This window comes from Falco biarmicus, chromosome 4 (genome assembly GCF_023638135.1).
Source record: "Falco biarmicus isolate bFalBia1 chromosome 4, bFalBia1.pri, whole genome shotgun sequence".
In the NCBI taxonomy this organism is placed as follows: Eukaryota; Metazoa; Chordata; class Aves; order Falconiformes; family Falconidae; genus Falco; species Falco biarmicus.
Genome location: NC_079291.1, coordinates 104,111,165 through 104,134,978, shown reverse-complemented (window position 1 = coordinate 104,134,978; position 23,814 = coordinate 104,111,165). Strand labels below are relative to the sequence as shown.

The following is a 23,814-nucleotide window of genomic DNA, read 5'->3' as shown; positions in this document are numbered from 1 at the left end:
AATTTGGCTGGGTTTCAGAAGGATGGATACGTACATTTTCTTATGTGCATAGTGACAGTGAAAGTGCTTTGTCTATATGCCATCTCTATAATTGTGCTGTTTATGTGAGAATGAACATTTTTATTCATCCTCTTTGGAAGTAGGATGATTCTGTAAAATCGGACTGCTAGGAGACTTAAAGCATGTCCTCTGTGAAAGTCTAAGCATCCTTTATACTATGCAACTGAGGAACACTAAAGGTGTAATGGGAAGCTACTGGGAATCTATCTGAGTTATGGTGCAGCTAGCAGGCATTCCAGCTACATGTCTGTGGGAATAGTCTGATAATAAAAGTTACTCAAAACAGTAGCTTAAATAAATCTTATAGAAATTGAATGGACTACAATTATGCTACTTGGATGCCAGGTCTGACAGAGTTGGAAGTTGTTACATCTATTTGTTGGTAGTGATGGGGCTGGGGGGTGGGTGGGGGGAGGAGGGGAAGTGGTACTATTATGGCACTAGGAGATTCTGGTATTGCTTGTACGCAGATGTTTGAAACTGAGACACAGATAGACTTTAGTATTCGTAGACTGATATTGCATGTTAGCCAATTACAGACCCTGTGCTTGTTATCATATAAAGAAAAGTATATATCTTAGTATAGTTTCCAATGACAGATACAGAAACCAAGCTAAGAACAGGCTTAATTGGAAAGTATATTGATTAAAGAACATGCTGGAAAAACCTGTGTGGAGACAGGAAAAAACCTGGGAGTGGGGGCTGGTTTGCCAGTGTCTGTTACAGGTGTTCAGTATTTTTTTTTTACAACAGCATGGAATATGACTTTGGCCTGTAATAAGAGATGCTGTGTAGATTTGGCTTTATCGTTTTACAATGACTGTCAGAAGAATAGATAGGAAAGCAGTCTGAAGAGAGAAACTACAGGGAAAAGTACATAATTTATCAGGTCAATAAGCTTTTATGACACTGAGATGCACCCAGGACACTCCCAGTGAGTCCAAAGTGTTCTAGAAGTATTTGCTTTATTTTTCATATTACCTTCGGAGCAATAGACATGTCCACAGCCTCTCATATATTGGAATAATATTAATGGGAATAAAATAGATTGGGAAGCATACAAATTTGCTACAGAAATTACGTGTAAATATCTTTCAAGCATTTGTGTTTCTATACAACCAATCAATTACTAGGTTGATGCTGATGTATAACCAGCAATAGTAAGTGGAGTTACTCTGGGTTTGTATTTCCTCATTGCTGAGGACTGAGTCTAGCACAATGCCTCAATAACTTGATGCAGTTCAATTTAAACATTTTTCCCAATGCAACAGTAATTATGTAATTATGAATGTGGTGAGTAGTGCACTGTTAAAATGAACGATGGTGGCAGATGTCCAAAGTGGAACAGGTTGCAGGGGTCTGTGGTTAGACATACGTGTAGAGAAAGGAGTGGTATTACATTGAAGAGTATAGAATAAGTTCAGAGTTATTGGCAGAGACAGTGAGAACAGTGTTCTGTAATGAGTCATTGTAAAGCTTTTTTTATTCTTGCTGAGGTGGAAGAATAAGGCAGTAAATGCATATATTAATTAAATTAAATGTTTTTCATCATTACTGTTGACTTGTCATCTTTCATTGTTTACTATGGATGTTCCGATTCACTTAATGCCTATGAATGGGTGAAACTGTTTAAGGCCTAAATGCAAAGGCCTTATAGTTTGATCTGTGATAACTTCTGGAGTAGATGAAATTAACAGGAGCAAGAATTAAGTCAAAACTCTAGCTATACAACTGATGTTGGCTTTTTGAAGTTACTTCTGTGTTAATTTGGTGTGTGTTGAAAGGTTTACAAGATTTAAACAATCAAGTGCTATTTTCAATTAGGTGACTTAAGCATCCATGAGTCTGCAAGATTTACAGAAAGTGGATGAGACTTAGTTTCTTTTAATGCTTAAGATGATTCTGAAAATAGGACTGGGCTATCTAACTTAGACCTTGAAGATAAGCAGATAATTCCTTAACGATCTGTCACAGCTTCATGACCTAGTGTATAATAAGATACTCCACTTGACTGAAATTCTGGCTATTGTCAGATATGTCCAGGACTGATTCAAGCTTACAGACTTTTTGGCATAGTTGTTCTACTACTAACCTTCCAGAATATTAGCCAGTGCCTCAAATATCAGGACTTTTTTTATATGTAGCAAAGAATTGGGAGTTGTGACTGTGATACATCAAACATGACCTCTTAATGCTCTCCAGATTGCAACTTGAAGGATATTTATGCCAACTAGCATATATAATACCCACTAACTCCACCTGAGTATTAGCATCCATTATATTAAATGCTCCTTTTTAAAAGTATAAACCTCTGAAATGTTAAGAATCATCTAAAAGGAAAAAAACCAACCCCACAGCCATTTTGTGAAAATTAACAGAATTCTTTTGTTCTTATTTCATGTGCGTCCCTCAGTTCTGACTCATTAAATTAAATTTTATTTATCAAAGGTTTTAATTAATTTTCTCGTCACATTTTTTTATTTCTCTCTATAGTATAATGAAGAACTTCACTATGTAGAGCCGTGTCTGAATGGAACATTAGTTCAAGCAGATAGAGCCAACAAAGAGGTAAGGAATGAAATTAACAAAGTAGCAGAGAGATAGGATGCAGTGTGTAACAATGTGCTATAATGATCTTTTCCTGGTATAATGCATTCCATTATTAGAATTCATTAATTATTCTCCATATGCCATTTCAAAGGAGTCTTATGTGACTTAGTAGGAAGAAAAAGTAATAACCTCCCAGTTAAATTGATGGAATAAACTTAATGCAAAAACACAGAAATCACTGAAAATATACTGTTTATGAAGTTTAGGAATTATTTTAAGTAAAATACTTCCTTTTCTTAAAATTGAATTATCATTCTGTTACCAAAAATTACTGAGGAAGAAATTGCATTCTTAAGTTGAACTAATACTAAAATTAAAACAAAATCTCAAAACAAATGAAAAAAATATAATATTATGTGAATAAAAAATTTTCAGCATTCCAAACAGGTGTGTCAAAATAATAATGCATTCATTAGAGAAAGTTCTGTGAAAGTTTCAAATTAATTACATGCTTCTGGCATTTTAAAAAAATATTACAGTGATTTCAGTGAAAGTTTTATTTGAAGGAAGATTGCAGTAATAATCTGCACCTGGAAATTTAGTTTATTCCCTGCCGTCCAAATGCAGTTTCTCTTTGCCTTACTCCATCACACTTCTTAGAAGACTAAGGTGAGATTGTTTAAGCCATGTAAAATTATGAAATAAGATAGTTGAGAAGTCCTGTGTTTCTTGTAGATGGGAATGCCTGTTAGAATAAGCTACTTGTGTTGTTACTCTTCCCTGCTAAAGCTTCCTCACGGCAGCAGTCTTGCATCATTCTTTAAATACTTCTCTCTCTTTCTTTTATTAAAGGCAAATCAGAAGAGTTTCAGCTCAGCACTGAAATGTGCTTAACATTCAGTGCGTCTGTTCATTTTTGCTAAATTCAATGAGATGTTACCGGAAGTAAGAAATGTAGGTCTGAAAACACACTTCTAAGTGTGTCATTGTTAGGGCTTTCTGTGTATACTGAGACAAAATGAGTTTCATCTCGTAATGCTGAACTTTGCTCCATTGTATTATTCACATGAGTTCTTTCATTTTACTTACATATACATCTACATTCTACAGGAATTATTCTTCATGGGCTGCTTCCTTAATATAGTTGATGTTCTCCACTGTTGATTCTTAGGTTATCTAAATATCATTTGGTCGCTATGTAGAATTACATGATTTTTTTCTAATAATTTAGTGTTGAAGACCCTTATTTGTGAACTGAGATCCAGTTATCAAAAATGAGCACTTTATTGTGGGTGCATCTGATGAGCCATATGAAAGCTGTACAAGTTCTATGCTTAAAACTAAAGTTGCAAATATATTGCCCAGATGTACTGTCTGGAATTAATCCTACTGTTAACCTTTCCATCACTCTGCAACTGATCAAAATACAGATTATCATATGCCCATATGTTACTTAATGTCAGATTAATTTTAATGTAATTGATCAAAAAATTTTTATGCCACCCAGATGATGTTCAGATTTTATGAACAGTGCTCAATAATTCAAAATAGTAAAGTATAATTTCATATTTTGTTTTTTCAGAGTAAGCTTCAATATAATTTCTAGTTAGCTAAATTATTCATTTTTTTAAATTTCTGGAATCACTTTGTGGTGGGTTTTTTTTTGCCTATAAATTGAATAATGTATCCAAGATTTTGGAGAATAACTAAATATGGCCTCTTTTCCAGTTACTCATACTAGTGATCTGGCTGTTATTCTTTCCTTGAATGGCCAGAACCAGAGAATAATTTTGAAACAGCTAACAAGTAATAGTTCTGTGAATTTTTATATACTATGGCTTTGTCGATCTTCGTTTCTGAACTTCTGTGAATTTATACATTCTTACTATTTTTCTAATTTATGTAATGAAGTTAACAGTTTATTTGCCTAAACACTGGCAGGCACAAAAGTGCTGTTGTCCTGAGTATAGCTTAGATTATGAAGTAAAGATTGTGAAGGAGATGGACAACCACTTAATCCTAAACAACCAATTCAGTTGTTATGCTCCTGAATTCATAGTTACAAACAGCTTTCTCATTGTCTGATATCGTTGTAAGATCTGATCCTGTGTGATTTGAATATACTGACATGGCAATATTACCTGGGGACCTCATAAAAAATTCACTGAATTTCTTGGAAAAGTTTCTTTTGGATTCATAGCCTTTTGGTCAGGTACATAGAAAAAAGATGTCTTAAAATGTTGTTACGATATGTATTCCAAAACTGGTCAAGAGCTATCAGAGTAGCTGTGTTTTGGACCTCATCATAAGAATTCAATCAGTTTCGCTGTTCCATTCATTTCTGTGAGTCTGACAGATATACCAGGCTTCTCCTGTAGTTTCTTCTGTGCGATTGACAAGTGTCCATTGTAATATTAGACAAAAGTAGGTGAAATTTCATTCTCAACCAGTCTTACAAGCTAAATAGCCCTTTGCATGTTCACTGGTAATAATAGCTCCTTTTTTTTAATTATTAATTGATAAAGGAGAAACAAGAAAAATATCATGACAAACACTGCAATGTATTTTTTTCAGACAGCCATTATCAACATACAACCATAAGTTTCTGTATTAGAAAAGCAGAGCTTGTGATTGACAGGCAATGTTTTAAAATATATGTTATTATTCAGTTTCTATGTGTATACATATGCCTGATTTTTTTGGAAGTCCAACATAGGTCTGAAGATGTAACTATATAATCTTTCCAGAAATTTATATTCTTTATCTTTTAATGTCAGATATTCATCTCAGTTGAATGGGAGCAAGAATGTCCATCTCTGTTACTACCAGCGTAAGCTCTATTAGCACCAAAATAAATATAAACATTTTAAAACAAATTAGAATATTTTTTCTTTAACTAGCAAATATCTATTCTCATATGCTAACTTTCAACAGAAACAAGTAGAAATTGCTGTATTTCATATTTCTATAGTTTTCCCTTATGTGGAAAGAGAAGACGTGTGTTGCTGGTGGTTGCAAGGACTGAATTTTTACTATAAACCTGAAGTTTTAATAGTTTACCATGGTTTCATATTTCTATATGTATACACCTGACCTTACTAAGACAGGTATTTCTTAATGCAGCTTTTCTTGCTGGAAACATGCATAACACCAGTTTTACCAAGCTATTAATTTATTCTGAGTAAACCTTTATTTCTATCATAAATGATCCTTAAAAGAAAAAATCACCTACCCAACATACACAGATTCACACCCCAGTTCTTGCTAACTACATCTACTAGCTTCATCTACCGTCACATGTAGAAAATAAACACAGTTCTTAGAAGCTGAGATTAAAAAATTACTTTGAGATGTTTGACTGGAGCTTTTTATCTCATGAGGAAAGCAGCTGTTTCAATAACTCCAAATAAAAATTGCTTTCACAGGATCAATACTTCAGTTTCATTTGTCTTGAAGTATTTATTGAAGAATTACTTTGCTGTCTTTATATAAAGCTCAGATGTTTTCAAATAGAATATTTCTACTCTGATGTCACTTAAAAGTGCTGAATGTCTGTCTTTGAACTGAGTTTTCTTTAATCTCTAAACTTTAACAAAACAAAGAAAATTTAGAAGATTAGGCTGTCCTTATCACGTGCAGTTCATTTGTAGTGAGCAAAAGGCTAAACCAGCTTCTCAGCAGAGTAAATAGGGTTAAATTATACCAACTTGGGGCAGATGGACCAGGGCTGGACTTGCAGAGATCAGGTCCTCTTTTTGGGGGAGAGCTGAGTGTGGTGGTTGCTTCTGCTGAAAGGGTTCCCTTTTGCCAGCACAGACATTGCCCTGCTCATCCTCATCTCCTGCACAGCTGCAGTAGCAGCCAGCCTGGCTTTCCAAGATACAGGTGTGAGTAAAATGGTTTGGTTTGCCACCTGCAGCAGCCTGCTGCTTTAGGCAGTTGGGCTACAGCCAGAGCCTATTCTGTTCCCATGCGCAGCCTGTCTAGGTAAGATGAAACCTGGAAGCATCTTCAGGGAACTGAGCGTAAGCATTATTTTTCTTTTCTTTCTTTCTTTCTTTTTTTTTTTTTGTTTTTTGTAGGCTACAGGAAACTGCTTCAGCCTAGGGTTTATAGCAGACTGCAAAATAAGTGCTTCTTAATGATGTTGGTGCTGAATATTCAATGGAATTATGGGTAGCAAATGAACATTCTCTTTCCCATTCAGGGATCGGCTGCAGAAATTCTTCTCCATAATGTGTAAGGAATGTAACAGACTTCCAAAGAACCAGACTTTCAGAAAATCCAATTAGTCTTGGTGGAAAAAAAAAAAAAAACAAACAAAAACCCCCAAAAAAAACCCCAAACCAACTATCTGGTGTCTGGTTTACACATTTTCTTCATTTTCCCCCTGCCTTTTAAAAAAATCTTATTTCTCTCTCCACATCTCTTGTGTTTGTGGTTGGGGTTTTTTTTGTTGTTGTTTTTGTTTTTTCCTTTTTTGGAGGGGGGAGAGAAACATGTTGTAAACACAGTGTCAATTCCACACATTGGCTCTAGACCACTTACTATTTTCTGGACCACAGTGTGGGAACTACTTACCTAAGAAAAAAAAAAATCCACTCTCATTAAAGTCTGAAAAAGCATGTAAAGCAGTGTAACCCTCTTATATCCGCTATATGGTGACATTCTCCCTTAAGAAACGTGGCTTGGTTTTCTGTTCCAAGTGTCAGGAAAGATATAAGCCCACATTTCCCCCCCACCATTTTTCTTTCTTTGTCTTTTGGGTAGGAATGTGGGTCTGACACTACAGTAAATCTCTACAAAGTTCATGCAGAGCAAGGAAGTTCCATTTCTTTTTGAATGACACCCTGGTTATTACTGATGAAGATGCTTTCATTTCCTCTACAATGTACAATCTGTATTCCACTTGCATCCTTACTTAAATTCTTACTTCTCTACCCTGTAGTTAAAATTTTAGGTTTCTCTTCTCACAGCCATTTTAGTAAGGGGTAACAAGTTAGATTTATTATTTAATTTGTATGATACAGGAGCCCAAGTTAGCCGAAGATTCTTGACCCTCCATTGTTTTGCTAAGTAAAGAGACCAGGTAGAAAAGAAAACATAACATAAGTACTTTTACCTTTGAGACTTTCAACTTAACCAAATGCATATTTTGAAGATTGGTACATATTTCATAGTGACTGGCATAGTGAAAGTAGTGAAGGCAGGAGTTTTTTTGTGTGTTTTTTTAATTTTTTTTTTAAATGAGCCCCATCAAACCTCTAGGGGTTTCTTGATCACTCGTTGATTAAAGCACTAATAAGTATCTGTCTGGTGCATTACAATAGATCTTTAAAGGATATCAAATAACTTTAATATAATTAAGCATTTAAACATTTAACATATTCATGCATTTGAGTTAAGGAAAAGGAATTAAGTCTTGGAGAAAGCAGGTTTTCAGCACTGAATCTCTAGCGTGTTGATCAAATAACATGCTTTTCTTTGAGCAAGAATGAGGATACATTGTAAGAAGTGATCATTCTAAGCATCTAAACATGTTCCTTACCACCTTCAAGAACAGGAAGTAATGCAGTCTTAAGTGTAAATCTTCAATTAACTTTGTTTTTTCACTGCTAGCAACAACCTACAAAAAAGAGATGATAGCATAATATTTAGAAATTTCCACACATTTTGATCAATTTCTTTTTCCTGTAGCTTTCACAGCAGTGGGGTTCTAATTGCACCTTGATTTTTTGAATTTCAAAAGCATACTCCTTTTGAGAGATATATTGAATCAAGTCTGGTTTATATATTTATAAAAGACAAACTTACAACTTCAAATATAGCAGTGATGTAAGTCATGTTAATATGTGCCACTAGTTTTACTAAGATACAAAGTAAGCATCCCAGTACTAGATTTCTTCCAACATACAGTGTTTCTGCTTTCATTTTTACAATAGGAGAATATATAGTAATTTGCTTTAAGAATAATTATAAGTTCAGGTGATATGGCAGGCATCAAGTTGCATCCGCTTCTTTCTAAAATTCTTCATACCCTAGAATTTGTCATGAAATTTTTGTATTGGCACATACATGCACTGAAGGTTCAGTTTAGATATGTGGAGAAATGTTCTCAGAATGTTGTAAGCTATCTCTTACTTGCACAACTCGCTTTAAGTTTTGTTTATCATAAAAATTAAATCTATAATTACATTGGGTACCATAAATGAGGTTGAAATTAATCTGTGATCCTAAATGTGGTTTAGTAATGAAATATGTAACTTATATTTATATTTTACCAGACTAATTTATAATTTGGCATTAGCATTAAACAGCTGCTACCTTGAAGTGTATCAATTTGCTATATACAAATTTCAAAAAGAGTGGGAAATAGTTCAGACACTATTCTGTCACCGTCTGCACTTTCTCTACAAATTATAAACATGTGGAACTGCCTATTTTAATACTAGTTTTCATGGACCGAGAGGTTTTCATCTTTGAGAAACTCCATGTTACAATTTACCTACCCCAAAGGAATCGGATGACAATCTGATTTAATGTAACTCCAGATTTAAAGTAACAATAGTGTAATATACATTCCACTTTTATATGTTGTTTTAATGTACTATATATGGGTTGAGGACATTTCTCTGTAAATGTTTCCAGATGAAATATATCATCTTCTAGATGCACAGATAGGCACAGTAACTCCAAACTAAATCAAGAACTTACCCCTGTGTAAATTAGAATGACAAAAATAGACAGATGTAGTATATAACTTCCAATAAGCTTTTATTTTTGTATGGAATTACCAGAAATTAAATAACCAGAAGACTGATACAGCAATGCAGCTGACTGAAATTGCCAGTGAGAGGTTGGTAAATACAAATTTTGCATATTTAATTTTTTAAGCAGATTACTGAGGTGTATATTTATCTATTCATCTCTGTCAGATCTCCAAAAAAGTTTGGTGACTACATTGCTTAGCTGTTAAGAACAAAAACATAGTCTCACTGAAATCTACTTTCTTATAACTGGCTAGTCATTAGGGACCCCCAAAACTTTCAGCTAGCCTCAGACCACTGAAATTTGGTCTTAAGTTTTCTATTGCAGCCCCAGGGAACTAATTTACTTAACAAGAATGTTTTTAATCTGAATATATTGAATCTTGAGCGCTTTCTTTAGCATTGTTTTCAGGATTGCTTTCCTGAAAAAAAGTAGTCTACCAACACAACGTGTTAGTGAACACAAGTGGTTGGATAATCATCACCAGCAAGCTAATCTGTAATTTCCCTGGCAATGGATTTTAAGTGGGATGATGCTTAAATGCATTTTACAGATGCAAACGAACATCTATCAACTGTTAATACATGTGGGTAAACTTCCCAGTGAAACATCAGTAAGCATCACTCTCCCACCTCACACATATGCCTCCTGATTGTCTGGTTGGGTTTTTTTGCTGGTTTATGTGATGATGTGCTTCATTTTCACTTCACAAATCTTTGCCAAGTATGTCTCAGGAACATTTGGAGTTACAGTATGCATGGATGAGTATGGAAACTAATACTAGAAGTAGCAAAGACTTGCACTAAAACCGACAGAGAAATCTGGGGGAATGTTGAACCTATTAACAATGTTAATATTAATGTAGGAAGCTCACCCTCATCAGACACTTAATAGTATTACTAGTAGATATCATAGTTTTCCAGTGTAACTGTATAAATGCTGCTGCATGTATCAGTTGTGAAGTTACTTACCTCTTTGGAATCAGTGGAAAATGCTTTATTCAGGTATGCTTAGGCTTGAATCCATCGTCCTGTAACCCCACCTAATTTGGGTGTTCTTACTTATCATAAATGGTACCTTTTTTCTTGGTAATCACAAGAGAACTAGAATAAAAGGTATTTGTACAGGGTACTGGGACTATTGTGTGGCCTATTGCCTTAATAAGAAGGAAATAAAAACTTTGTTAGTTGTCATAAAACCCCTGAAAACTGTATAAATGGGAAGTTTGGCATAACTTCACTGATTTCAGAAACTCCAAAATAGAAAAAGGCTGGTTTAGCTACCTAAGTAGGAAGATAAGAAATGGGGACTTGAATTATCAGAAGGTTAAAACAGTAAACTTCCCATCAGTGTACTTCTGTCTTGTCAGTGGTAGAGAAATACAACATAAAAGCAAACAGGTTTTCAGGTTTTCCAGAAAACAGATCTGCATTAAGGCATAGCAAGCTGAACTTACTGGGTAATGTATCTCTATTTGTGAGGCTTTAGGTGGTGTCCTCATATTAAGATGCATTAAAACAGCCTGTGAAGTCCTGTAGACTATGGGCCAGTTAAAACTTTAGCCAAGCACGCCACTATTGTGATTTTTTTTTTTTCTTTTTTTTGGTCATGATGCTAAAGGAAAATCTGTCAGTGAAATTCTGCAAATGTTTGCTATGGTAAAAAGAAGTTATACCAAAATATGAATGCCAGACATTAGGGATTATGTTAGCTGACAATTTGTCTGCTTTTTTTTTTTTTTTTTTTTTTTTTATGTCAGAGATGGTGTGGTTGTTACGGCAGTTACCTGGCATTTGAGAACTGGAACACAGATCTCTGCTTTAATGTATCATTACTTGCTTTCAGATGTGTTCATTTCCTCAGATGTCAAACAAAGGTGGCTGTACTTTTTTCTTCTCCATTCTTTTTCTCATTTAAAAAGGGTAAATCCTTGAAGGCTATGGAGTATCCACATTAATGTAATGGAGGTCAGAATATTTCCCTGACTGTTGTACAGATGTGGGACTCTTCTGTGTTTGTTAGGAGTGTCACTTCCAGAATGTAAAAATTTGTCATCTTATTGCGATTATAGATCCCAGCCAGCATTTATAATCTTAAAGGGTAACCTTTGTAAAGCCATTAGAACAGCCTGTAAGATGAAAGGCTAATAAAAAAAGGTGACTTGGAATTTCTTCAGAATTGCCTTCAAATCGGTAAATTATTCTTCAGCTTTACTATAGGCTAAAAAACCAATGTGTCATTTTGGCTGCAAAGTTGAGAGCTACAAAGCTGAAGGAAAAATTCAGTTTTCACAGTTTTCTGGCCTTCATTTCAGAAGATTTTTTTTTACTTGCCTGCAATGACTTGAAATTAGGTTCTTACCTAATTTCAGATAGCCTCCTCTACCTCCTTAAATTATTTTATGTTCTGAATCATGAGAAAGTGCTCTGAATCTTTGCAAAATCATACATGTCCTCTTCCAAGCACACATTTGTTGAAATAAGTTACTCTTAACTTGAATTATTTAAATTTATTAACTATAAACCCTAATAAATGAAAAGTAAGAAACTGGAAAAAAAAGTAACAAAAATACAGTTTGTTAAGAAACTGAAAAAAAAAAGTAACAAAAATACAATTTGCTATCATAATTTGCCAGACAATTTTACCCTAATCCCTGAAGTATGAAAATTTAATGTAATCATCTAACTAAGTATGGTCCAAAATCCCTACAACTGTTGATGAAACTGTGAGGCTAGAAAAAGGTGAATACACCTGGGTATACTGAAAAATGCTTTCAATAATCTCATTATAAGAGAAACTCCATGTTCAATCATGATAAATGGTTACAAGTTTGTCCTCTTGTTCAGTTATGCTAAAGCCATATGTAGCAGTGGTATGATTTTAATATTCTGTTTAACCATTCTACGAAGCATAGAATATGACTAAGATCTTTCGGTGTTCTTCCCGATTTAAGTTCTGAAATAGTCCAAGTCAAGTTGGGCCATCTGATTTTTAAACAGAAATAAGCATGTGACTTTTGCTTTTAATCTTGGGGGAAACAGTGTCAGTATACACCATTCAGTATACTGTATTGTTCTTCAAATAGGCATACTTGTAACTGTACCGAGGATAAGAACCCATTTACTGATTCTAGGTCTGTCAAATGTATTTATTTGTTGGTTTCTGACTTAGAGAATCCTAACAAACTTTACACGGTTTAAAAAGAAAAGAACCTTTCCAGTTTGCATAGTGGATTATTATCAGAACTTAGGATCACTGGGACTTTCTGATTTTGGCAGTGGATAGTGTTTATAAACAGACAAGACCAGCACACAAGTGTACAAGACCAAGTGTATATATCGCTGATGTTCTGGTCTGAACACTTGTAGATATACGCAAAGATCTTCTCCTGACTGTATTGCACAAGTGGATTTGCATCCTCACTGTCTCTTGCTCATGTTTTTCAGCCGCTTCTAAATGGATCATAGGTACCTCCGCAGTTGAACACTGCAATAAGACACAACTTCTGTTGAGATCTGGCCCTATAATTTTGTAATCAGACATCAGAGTCTGATTGTCATAATTGTGTGCCTAATTTGCATTCAGAATTACCAAGATTATGCATGCCAATTAGGTATTTGAGTCCACAATTAGATATTGCACGTTCTGGTAATTGCACATGGAAATTAGGCACACAGTTACATGCAAATGATTGTGCACATGGTTGGACAGTTACCCAATTCAAACTCTAGGAAATTCATGTGTTAATCTATAAGGGTTCCAACAGGACGGTAAGAAGAAGCTGAGGTGAAGCAATGTTATTTCTTGTGCAGTTTATTGGTAAAAAAGAACTATTTAAAATGTAAAGATTAAAAGATGCTTTTTGACTCATTAAGAGCAGGGGACTTGTGCTTTCCGTCATCTGCTTGATTTCTGAAACCTATTGAAAGTGGAATTGAGGTGTTTGTTACCTCATTCTAAAAATTACTTATTATTTTTCTTTAAATTGATGTTTCCAAGGTCAATGTCCTGCCCTGACATTTTTTCATTAATAGTAGGGTTGAAATATACCTTTCGGTTTTGCAGTGCTTTGGTAAGGAATGGAATTATTGAGTGGCAGTTGGAGACATATGCAGGCAAGTTGTAGAGAAATTTTGAGAGGTGTGCTAGTTTGAAACTTTGGTTTTCTCACACCCAAAGAATACAATACTTTTAAAAATACCTTTTCCAGTAAGAAAGGGGGCATGATAGCATGACTGGCAGGGCATTGCTTTACTAACTGGACATGCGGAATAGGAAAAAATGAGTGTTTGAAAATTTGGGTTTTTTTCTTATAATTTTTCTTCTTAAACCAGCTGCATGACAGATAACATTTGTGTCAATAGTCATAGAATCATTTAGGTTGGAAAAGGCCTTTTAAGATCATCAAGTCCAACTGTTTAACTAGGTCTGCCATGTCCACCACTAAAACATGCCTCTCGGCACCACATCTACTGATTTTGAACATTTCCAGGGATGGTGATTCTCATGGTGACCTCACTGGGCAGCCTGTTGCAATGCTTGACCACCTTTTCAGTGAAGACATGTTTCCTAATATCCAATCTAAACCTCCCCTGGTACAACTTAAGGCTGTTCCCTCTTGTCCTACCCCTTTTTACCTGAGAGTAGAGACTAATTCCCATGTCTCGACAGACTCCTTTCAGGTAGCTGGAGAGAGCAATAAGGTCCCCCGCGAGTGTCCTTTTCTTCAGACTAAACAACCCCAGTTCCCTCAGCTGTTCCTTGTAAGACTTGTGCTCTAGACCTTTCACCAGCTCCGTTGCCCGTCTCTGGACACGCTCCAGCACCTCAATGTCCCTCTTGTAGTGAGGGGCCCAAAACTGAACGCAGGATTTGAGGTGCGGCCTCACCAGTGCAGAGTGCAGGGGGACAATTGCTTCCCTGGTCCTGCTGGTTTATATCGTTTCTGATACAGGCCAGGCTGCTGTAGGCCTTTTTGGCCACCCAGGCAGATGGCTGGCTCGTGTTCAGTCAGTTGTCAGCCAGCACCCCCAAGTCATCTTCTGCCACACACCTTCCCAGCCCCTCTTTACCAAGCCTGTAGCATTTCATGGGGTTGTTGTGCCCCAAGTGCAGGACCCGGCACTTCTTCTGGTTGAACCTCATACAGTTGGCCTCAGCCCATTGATCCAGCCTGTCCAGATCCTTCTGTAGCCTTCCTACCCTCAGCCAGTTAAACACAACCACCCAGCCTGGTGTTTGCAAACTTACCAAGGGTGCACTCGGTCCCCTTGTCCAGATCATTAGCAAACTTATTAAACCGAACTGACCCCAATACTGAGCCCTGGGGAACGCCACTTGTGACTGGCTGCCAATTGGGTGTAACTCCATTCACCACCACTTTTTAGGCTCCACCCAGTTTTTTCCCCAGCATAGAATACACCCATCCAAACCGTAACCAGCCAGTTTCTCCAGGAGAATGCTGTGGGAGACAGTGTCAAAAGCTTTACTAAAGTCTAGGTAGACAACATCCACAGCCTTTCCCTCATCCATTAGGCAGGTCACCTTGCCACAGAAGGAGACCAGGTTCATCAAGCAAAACCTGCCTTTTGAAGCCAGAATAAAATTCCACTCTTTAAGAGGGTAAAAACCAGCCTCCATGAGAGTACAACAGCACATTTTGATTGTTTAAGAATAAACAGCCTCAACTAGATGTAGAGTTAACAATCTGAGGAAGCTGTTTGTGCTGTCTGTAAAATAAAACATGATTTCTTTTGGCATGGATTGAATTACTGCCATACATCCAGGGAATCTGTTATGATAAAAAGGAAAACAAATAAATGTTAAATTCACATGTTGTTGTGTGATTTTTCCAGTGGACATACAAAGTGCTGAAATTCTGAAAAAAACAACGACAAGATAGAGAATGGATTTGGTTTAAAAAACAAATCAAAAAACCACATCAACTCCCTCTAGACATACGAAGAGCAAACCACACATGCATTTTAGTTATTTAATTCTTTCGCAGAATCACCTTGTAGCAGCTGTTACTCTGAAGCCTGGAGGCAGAAAACATTGATTTGTTAAAATTCATATTGCATGAAATCGATTTTTAACACTTTTACTATTTTCTATCAAACAAATGTCACTATTATATTTCTTCATATATCAACAGTATATTTTTCAGAACTTGTATATATATAGCTATGGCAAGAGGAAATATTTTTCTCTGGAGGATCACATGAACTGAATTGCACACTTATACCATTTACAAACCATTTATAAATGTTATACTGTTTACTAGTAATTTTCAGCAATCTGTTTATTCTGTATGTTCATAATTAATAATGTATATGCATTGTAATAAACATTCCATAGTATTTGTCTCTGTTCAGATATTTTATAAACTACTTTATATATGTAAATTATATACTATATTTAATATAATTACTTCTAATACCAAAATAATTCTATTTTAATTACAAAGCAGTGATGTATTTCAAAGGGAAATATGATTTATAATAAGTATTTATTTTAACATATCTGTTTTATGAAAAGGTAAAATTAGAAACTTATTTCAATACAAATGTTTGATTTTATCAATTTTCAGAGAACCCCTCTGTTTCGGGGTGAATCCCTGTGTTAGTGGGCAAGCATCTGTAGTAACTGTAAACTAACCTTAGGACTGTGTACCTGGGGGAGATGGGCTGTGAGCATAGGGCTACTTCAGTAGCTTGAAAATGTCTGATCAACACATAACTTTGATGTTATGGAATTGTTTTTGTCATTGATGAAGCAATAGTAAGCTGCTTTTTTCCATACTTTTTAACTTCTAAGAACACTTTCTGTTTAAAAATACCCACTTTATATTGTCATGGTTTAGATCATGTCCAAAACGAGGACTTACATAAAACTGGTTTTGCTAAGATGTGTCCTGGAGAATTTTATAAGCATGATACATTTTAGTTTTTGAAGAATTCTAATGATCAATTTTAAATGCGAATGAGCTGTACATATTTCATTAAAAAAAAGTCATTTTTTCTGAGTTTCTGAAAAGCTTTAATGGCTACAACAGTCCTGTGCTGTAGTTAATCCTTTTATGTATGGACTGATGGCCATACAAAAGTCACCTTTTGTACTGAATCAGACTGTTGGTCGGTTATTGTGTTTTGAAATAGCCATGGAAGACACTCTGTGTTGTGCTGCTGACAGCTGAAGTAACCCTACCAGCCTTTAAAACTGCCATCTTGACATTGCTGCTCTCTATTTCCAGGACACGTTAGTTGAAGTCAAGGATATGCCAATGTGGCTTTTGATCAATTTGGACCTAAATTTCAGAGATTCTTTGAGATGACAAGTTGGATAGAGCGTAACAAGTAATTGGTGCATTTATTGAATATTTATGTATTTTGTATTCATACGTATTTTCATTATTATTTGTAAAAAAATATGAACGGCATAATTCAAGGGACAGTAGTATTTTGATCCTTCTACAAAGATAATTAGTTTGATTTGGTATTCTTGCCTATAACAATGCTCTAAGACCAATGGACTGATTAAAAAAAAAAAAAGCCTCTTATTAACCTATTGAGGTAACTTTTTTATCCAGTTGTGGAGACTGAAATAATGCTTCACAAAGCCATTGCCTCTCCTGCTGTTTTGTACCACATATGTCTTCGTTTCCTTTTTACAAATTAACTTTTATATTTTGAAATGTATTCAAACCCAGTAATTACTAGTACCATGAAGATACTGACCAGCATTTACTTTAGTTAGCTATGTTTAAGTTAGAGGGGAAAAAAAGAACCATTTTGCAGTGTAGCTGTGTGGGTGTTGGCTATCCCTGCTTGTTTAGATGAACAAGAACTGTGCCTTTTGGCTGTTCAAAGCATTGAGCTGCAATGAACCACATTTACTAGGTCACTATGAAGTAATTGTTTTGGAAATGCAGCCCTTTATTTTGTGGCTTCAGAATTGCCTAGAGGCTGGGATGTAAATTTTCCTGTTTCAACTTACTGAAATTTAATAATGAAATAAGAAGTTGTCTGCCTTCCAATATACTGCTGTAATATCTTTTTATTTTGTGAAATTAAAAAGAAAAAATATTTCCATCATAGAAAATCGGGACAATGAAGTACCTGTTTGTAGATTTTGCACAGTTTCCCTTTACGATAGCATGGTTCATGATATTGTTTTTAGTGATATATTGCTCCTTCTTATAAATGTAAAAGAATTTGTTTCTCTGAACATTTTATTTTTGGAAAGTAATACTAACATTGTTTTTAAAATGTACTATTTAGTACTTCATAGCTTACATTTTTGCTAAAAAAATACAATTTAATATATGTATTATATAGTAGTACTATATTTTTGTTGAGTGCAAAAATTGTGAAATTTGTCAAACCTCTCACATATCTGGAGAAATAACATGTGTAGAAAGAGGAAAATATAGGATGAATTCTGACCTGTTAACCTCTAAGAACTGCTTCTTATAAAGTTTTACCCATGCTCATGGCCAGCAAATATGGTAGTGGATAACTGAGAAGCCATTTAAAACTGCGAAAAATGGGTTTGAATGTGATTATATAAAATGTTACTGAAGGTAGTCGCATATAGCTAGCAAGTGGTTAGCCCTGACTTTCTTGTGTAGAGTAGTTCTTTATCAATCTTGGTATTATATTGATGAACTGCATTTAAACTGTAGTAGCCTAGTGATTAGAGTTCACTATCTTTTAGTGAGGGATCATACCAAAAAATAGACTTCTAAAGCTAATTTTCAGAAAGAATTATTTTTATTAAGTAACGGATCCTGAAAAGCTAGGAGCTGAATAGTTAGAAATAATATAAGAATTACTATATGAAGTGAAAAAAGAAAGATAAGGATATCTGTAAATAGAAACCCAAACAAAAAATATTTGATTGAATAACTAGCCAAAACCATATAATGTGATAACTTCATAGTATTGTTCTAACACATCCTTAGTTTAGTGCGACTTCAAGAGTCAGAAGGATTAACCAGGAATTACTTTGGTTTATGAATTAGTGTGTGCAGTCATTTAAGCTTGAGAAGTGGGTCTAAATAAGAATTCAGAAATCCTTAATCATTGATATCAACGTGTATGTTTTAACAATATATGAAGAAATAAAACCTTCTTGTTCTTGTTTCAGCATTTCAGGGAACACCTTGACAAACTTTTTGCAAAAGGAATTGGAATGCTGGATATTGCTTTAAATGAAGCTTTCAACATGCTCAATGAAGTAAGTTAATGCTTTTCAGATTTATGTTGCTGACGCTTTTCTTGCTATTTAGAAATTACTCTCAATTTTAAGATAATAAACTAGAATTCACTCAAAAATGTGATGATGATGTTATCTATAGAGCAAGAATTCTATATAATCCATGTATGGTTAAAGATATAAAGAAATTTACATTTTTATAGGTATACATTTTATATTAATGTATTTTGTGTCTACCTACACATACATGTGTACATTAAATAAAGTTTATTTCAGTAGCTTGTTTAGGTATTAAAAAATACTAGGATAACATGCGGATTTCACAGTTTAGATTGTTTTTTTTTTTTGTTTGGAAGGGCTAACATTTTAGGAATGACAAGAATTTGTATATTCATAAACACTTTGAGAATACTGTTATTAGTTTCATGAAATTGTTTATTGGTTTGACTTCTGGCATAACAATATCTTATATAAAAGAAGTTACTTGAAGACTTTTGTATTTACCTTTGTAATACTCTGTGACAGAGGGAGAAATGTAGAGTTTTGTCTAACTAGCTCAGAGGTATTAATATTTTATTAACTATTTATCTGCCAAAACACAAGGCCAACTTTCTGATAACGTTCCTGTGAATAATGTCTATAAACAGGAATGTAGTCCTTAGAAGATGAACATCATGATCATGGAGATAATCTAGTGCAGGGCATCTAGTTTCCCTTCCCAGCTCCACAAATAATCAGTGTAGCATTCTTAGTTATCCAGGAAATTGTCCTTCAAAGGAGATTTTAATTAAAATCTGTCCCACTGCCTTTGCCTGAAATGCTTTTCCTCACAAGGTTCCTCACATCAGTCTTAGTGGTTGTCATGAAGAGGTATTTCAGAGATATTTTTTGTCAATTTGTCATTTCTGACAAAGGTAAAATAAATTGTCATGCTATGTATCTCAGTAAAGAAAAATTTTAGCAATATTTTGATTCAGCTGACTGTATACTTTCTTGGGAGTGTATAGTGGAAAAAGCAAGAAAACAAAGGAGAAAAGTGAACAGTAATAGTAATGAGAGAGAAGTAGTATGAAGGAATAGAACAATGGAAATAGAATGCACTATCAAGTATTCCCCATGATATTATGAATTAAAACTCTAGGTAGTGTGGTAGGACTAAAACCATTGCTTACAGTCTCTGTTAATATCAGTTTAGATGTAGGACTTCTTTAAAGAAGAGCGTTTACTAGTTTTTTAATAACTACAAGCAAATCTCTTCACTGGGTTATCTAAACTAATGAGCAGTGGTAAAATTGTAAACTACTGTATCACAAAGCTACAGCAAAGTTCATTAACAAGATATAGGTATCAAATGCCGTTGTGAGGGACTAAAACACCAAATACGTCAAAGGCTAGAGCAAATACTGAGGGAGAAAATGTGAGGAATTTCAGTTAGCGTCAAGACTGAGGAAAGCAGGAAACAGGTTTAAAAAAAACCAAACACACATTTGTGTCCAAGCGCTAAGAGCCCCAAGATGGAATACTAGAAATCAGTGATCTCTGAGTCCTAAAGAAAACCTAAACCCTTAAAGCATTCCCATTCAAAGACCTGCAATATTAGCTGTAAATTTATTTCAAAATGATGCTACATGTAATCCCCACCTAGCATTTTCTAAAGCAAGAAAATGAAAACTACTGTTTCTGTGGATTCTTTCAGAATGCTCCATTTTGCCCAGAGCTCACTCTCGTAAATAAGTGGCCCAACCCTTCTTTTTTTTTTGCATCTTGTTGCTAACCTTTGAACCGCATTAGTGAGTCAGCAAAAGTGACTAAACACCTTCCAACAGGACCAATTTCTGTTAAGTGGCTGATGTTACAAGTAAGCAGTGTTAGCCCATTGAAACATTCCCTACAGCTTTCTTTTAAAGTTAATTTAGCAGCTTAGGATATGATTGGAAATTATTTGGTGTTTCCAGAAAAGCTTGTTAAAAAAAAAAAAAAAAAAAAGAAAATACTTAAAGATTGTGCATGTATTCTTTTTAATAATCAATTAAGAGGTGAGTTGATCTTGATTTAGAATCCCTATGTGTAGTGGAAAAATTATTTTATTTTTTTAGTGAAGAGGGAGGTATTGTCTAGAAAGGCAGAGCAACATCAAATTCCTGCAAGGTAAAGTAAAATCATGTGGCCTTTTAATCATTAGGTAATCTTTCAAATAGATTATGCAAGATCTTCTCTTGCTTTGAGTTTTTCAAATGAGATTACTTAAAGACTTTTAGAAGCTTTTCCAAAGCAACAAAAAAAGGGTGATTGCAATGCAGTTCAAATGCAAGATAGTGACCCAAGACATTGGGTTGAAATGTATAGACTATGTTTTTTAGGTGGGTAGTTTCTTCTACTAAGTGTCTGATAATATTATGATGAGAATGTAGCTCATCATGTATTTAGGCATTTTAGTTTGTCTACAGGTAGAAATCAATTTTTTCTGACACAGTTATTGTGATGTCAGTCCAGTTGTTGGTAGTTAGTATTGTATAATAATAATGTTAGTGAGGGATACTTTCAGTAAATCTACTATGTGTTCCTTTCCAAGAACTTGAGAGCAAATCAAACTTCATATCCAGGAAAGTAAATATGTGTTTGTGTGTGTGTGTGTATCAGCTTTAATGGTGAAAAGAAATTTATGATGTTTAGTTAGAAACCACCTTTCAAAAATAAAAAAAAATAAATCAATGCCTCATTCATACTACTTGAACCTCTGCAACATATTCAGTGTTTTTCTTCTGAGTGAGCCAAACTGGCCTTCTGACATCCTTCCAGGATAACTGGTTTCCAAGAAATCTATAAACTTTACGTCTATGGGCTTCAAATAACTATTAGTGTGATCTGTAGGTGTGTATTACAGAAAAGCTGAAGTTTAGGGCTGACAATTTAGATGCCCTTATCTTGCTGCTTGGTAGTTCGGATCCAGAACTAGTTTGTTTTTATCATTTTCGATTTGACCAATGCCTTGGAGAGTTGACTAGTATACATTAATCAGAAATTAATTCACGTTTCCTCTCTAGTCAAAGTATGGCTCTGAGGCACCATTTTAAAAACTACACCGTACCTCCTTTAAACTGAAATAAATTTCTTGCAGTGTAAAAGTTACAGGGACTTAATTCCTGTCTCACAAATTAAATTTAGTAAAACTCACTATACTACAACTAAGCTTAGTAAGGATTAGTAAAGAAAGCTGGAAAAAACATTTTTATAGTACATTTTTTATTTTTAATAAAGATGCAATTCAGGCATATTCTGACGTAATTTTTCGTCATGTCAAGGAAACAGTTTTGGTTTTCATTTTGCCTAACATTTCCCAGGCCATCTATTTTTCAGTTTATCTAGCCTTAGTAGATCACTTATCCTAAAAATCACATACCTTTAGCATTAATATGCATCCTATCTAACCTCAATTGGATTTTAAGAATACAGACAAACTAGTTGCAACTCATGAATTAACAGATGATAGAATAAAGACTGAGCTATGCCAACTGATGTGTCACATTTACCAGGGTTGTTTTGGAAAGAAATATTTCAGTCACAAATATAACAAGCAAGTTCCTCTTCTCTCCTTTTTTTTTTTTTTTTTTTTTTTTTGTCCTCCTCCTCTGTTCCTTTTCTGCCTCCTTCTGTGTTGTGTTTTGTTTTTTTTCCTTCAACTGAGTTTATATTTATGAAAATCTTTTAAAGTGTTTCCTTAAATATAGTAATTTCTTTTAGGGAGAAAAAATGTGTTAGTCTGCTGGAAAAATAATATTTAATCTAAAAGAAATAGCAAACTGTCTTTTGATTGAAGGATGTACCTTGACAGTGAGACCTCAAATCAAAATATTCTTCAAGGACTTTGAGAAGTATGCCTGTCTGTATACCGTAGGATCATAGATTAACTAATGGTTCCAATTCCTTTGTATTCATCTTGAAACACAATATTGATCAGTTCTTTTCTGGGCATAAAATCCTAAGATGAAAAAATGAGGATCTTCCTCCACCCACTGCCCACATATTCATGCAGACAGTGTGGAACTAATTCTTTCATGTGGTGCATGCGAAAAATGACAATGGGAAAAGCTGCATGAGGTAAAGAACACTCTAGGTTGGTTGTAGAGGGGTTATTAGGAATCCTGTTATGGGTACTGAATATAGTCTTAGGAAACAGATACACAACAGATATGTCTTTTGATCTGTAAGGTCATGATGGATCATGCTACATGTATGTTCAGATCTATTCAAGGTGGAATATTGACTTTTTCTATTTATACTATAAAAGGGAGTGTAATAGCCTCAAGCATTCTTGCATATATACTTCCAGGATTGACAGCATTAAGAATCTTTTCCTTTATATACAGGTACATCATCAAAGTCTCTAGAAGTTTCTATGAAGCAGCCTAGGCCAGACAAAAAGCTACTTAATGTCTCCTTAAAAGAGCACAGATAACCCTTTTCCGCTTAGTCTACAGCATGTGACCTTTATGTGCCAGAAATCTATTCTTGTGAATTATAAGCTATAAGGATGTCTTGTCTACATTTAAAAAAGAAAGGGAGGGAAGGGGAAAAAGAGAAAAGAAAGGGGGGGGATGGTGTAAGGAAAGGAGAAAAAGGGAAAGCTTTGTGTTACACAATCTATTAAGATTCTGGTTGGATTTTAGAATGGTTCAGGGGTTACACTAATTAAATGCAGTTAATTTTGCCTTGCAATTACCTTTCAGTATTTGCCTTGGTTGCTAAGACTTGAAGATGGTTGATACAGATGTCTTTGAAAAGCATGTCTAAAAATCCACTTCCAAATTATTTCCAATCATCAATTTATGCAGTGTTCATTATGCAGTGTAAGAATATTGAAGTGTTTGGTACAGTAGTTAGGCACCTACTATGTCATGTGACAAGTGCAATTATCTCTTTTGGTGACAAATGCGATCTTTGCAGTGATTACCTTTAAAAAAAAATCATAGCCAATTAAATAAAATTCTGTGACATTTCAAAGACTGTTAATCACAACCAAATGCTGTAAATGTCAGGATGCATTGAAATTTTTGCTGCTAAATGATGAATCACTGAGTTAATTGTAGTTCATCATAAGGCCCTTGTCATTGTTATTATTATGGAAAACACTTTCATCACTCTAGCTATTCAATAAAATTAAAGTTTTTGACAAATATGAGAAGATATTACTCATGGAAGCATTTAAATTTAATTTCATTC

The 23,814-nt window shown here is 34.6% G+C and overlaps 1 protein-coding gene across 5 annotated transcripts in view; it reads left to right on the top strand.

The window, feature by feature from the left end:
- The window catches only part of CACNA2D3 (calcium voltage-gated channel auxiliary subunit alpha2delta 3), a 468,802-nt gene that overhangs the window by 210,501 nt on the left and 234,487 nt on the right, over positions 1-23,814 (top strand). For all 5 annotated transcript variants that reach the window (XR_008821687.1, XR_008821689.1, XR_008821688.1 and 2 more), the window contains 2 exons: positions 2,554-2,628; positions 18,526-18,615. Coding sequence is in view for 2 of the 5 variants with exons in the window: in XM_056337957.1 (XP_056193932.1) it covers positions 2,554-2,628; positions 18,526-18,615 (165 nt within the window). In the remaining 3 variants the exon portion in view is untranslated. The remainder of the gene's footprint in view (positions 1-2,553; positions 2,629-18,525; positions 18,616-23,814) is intronic.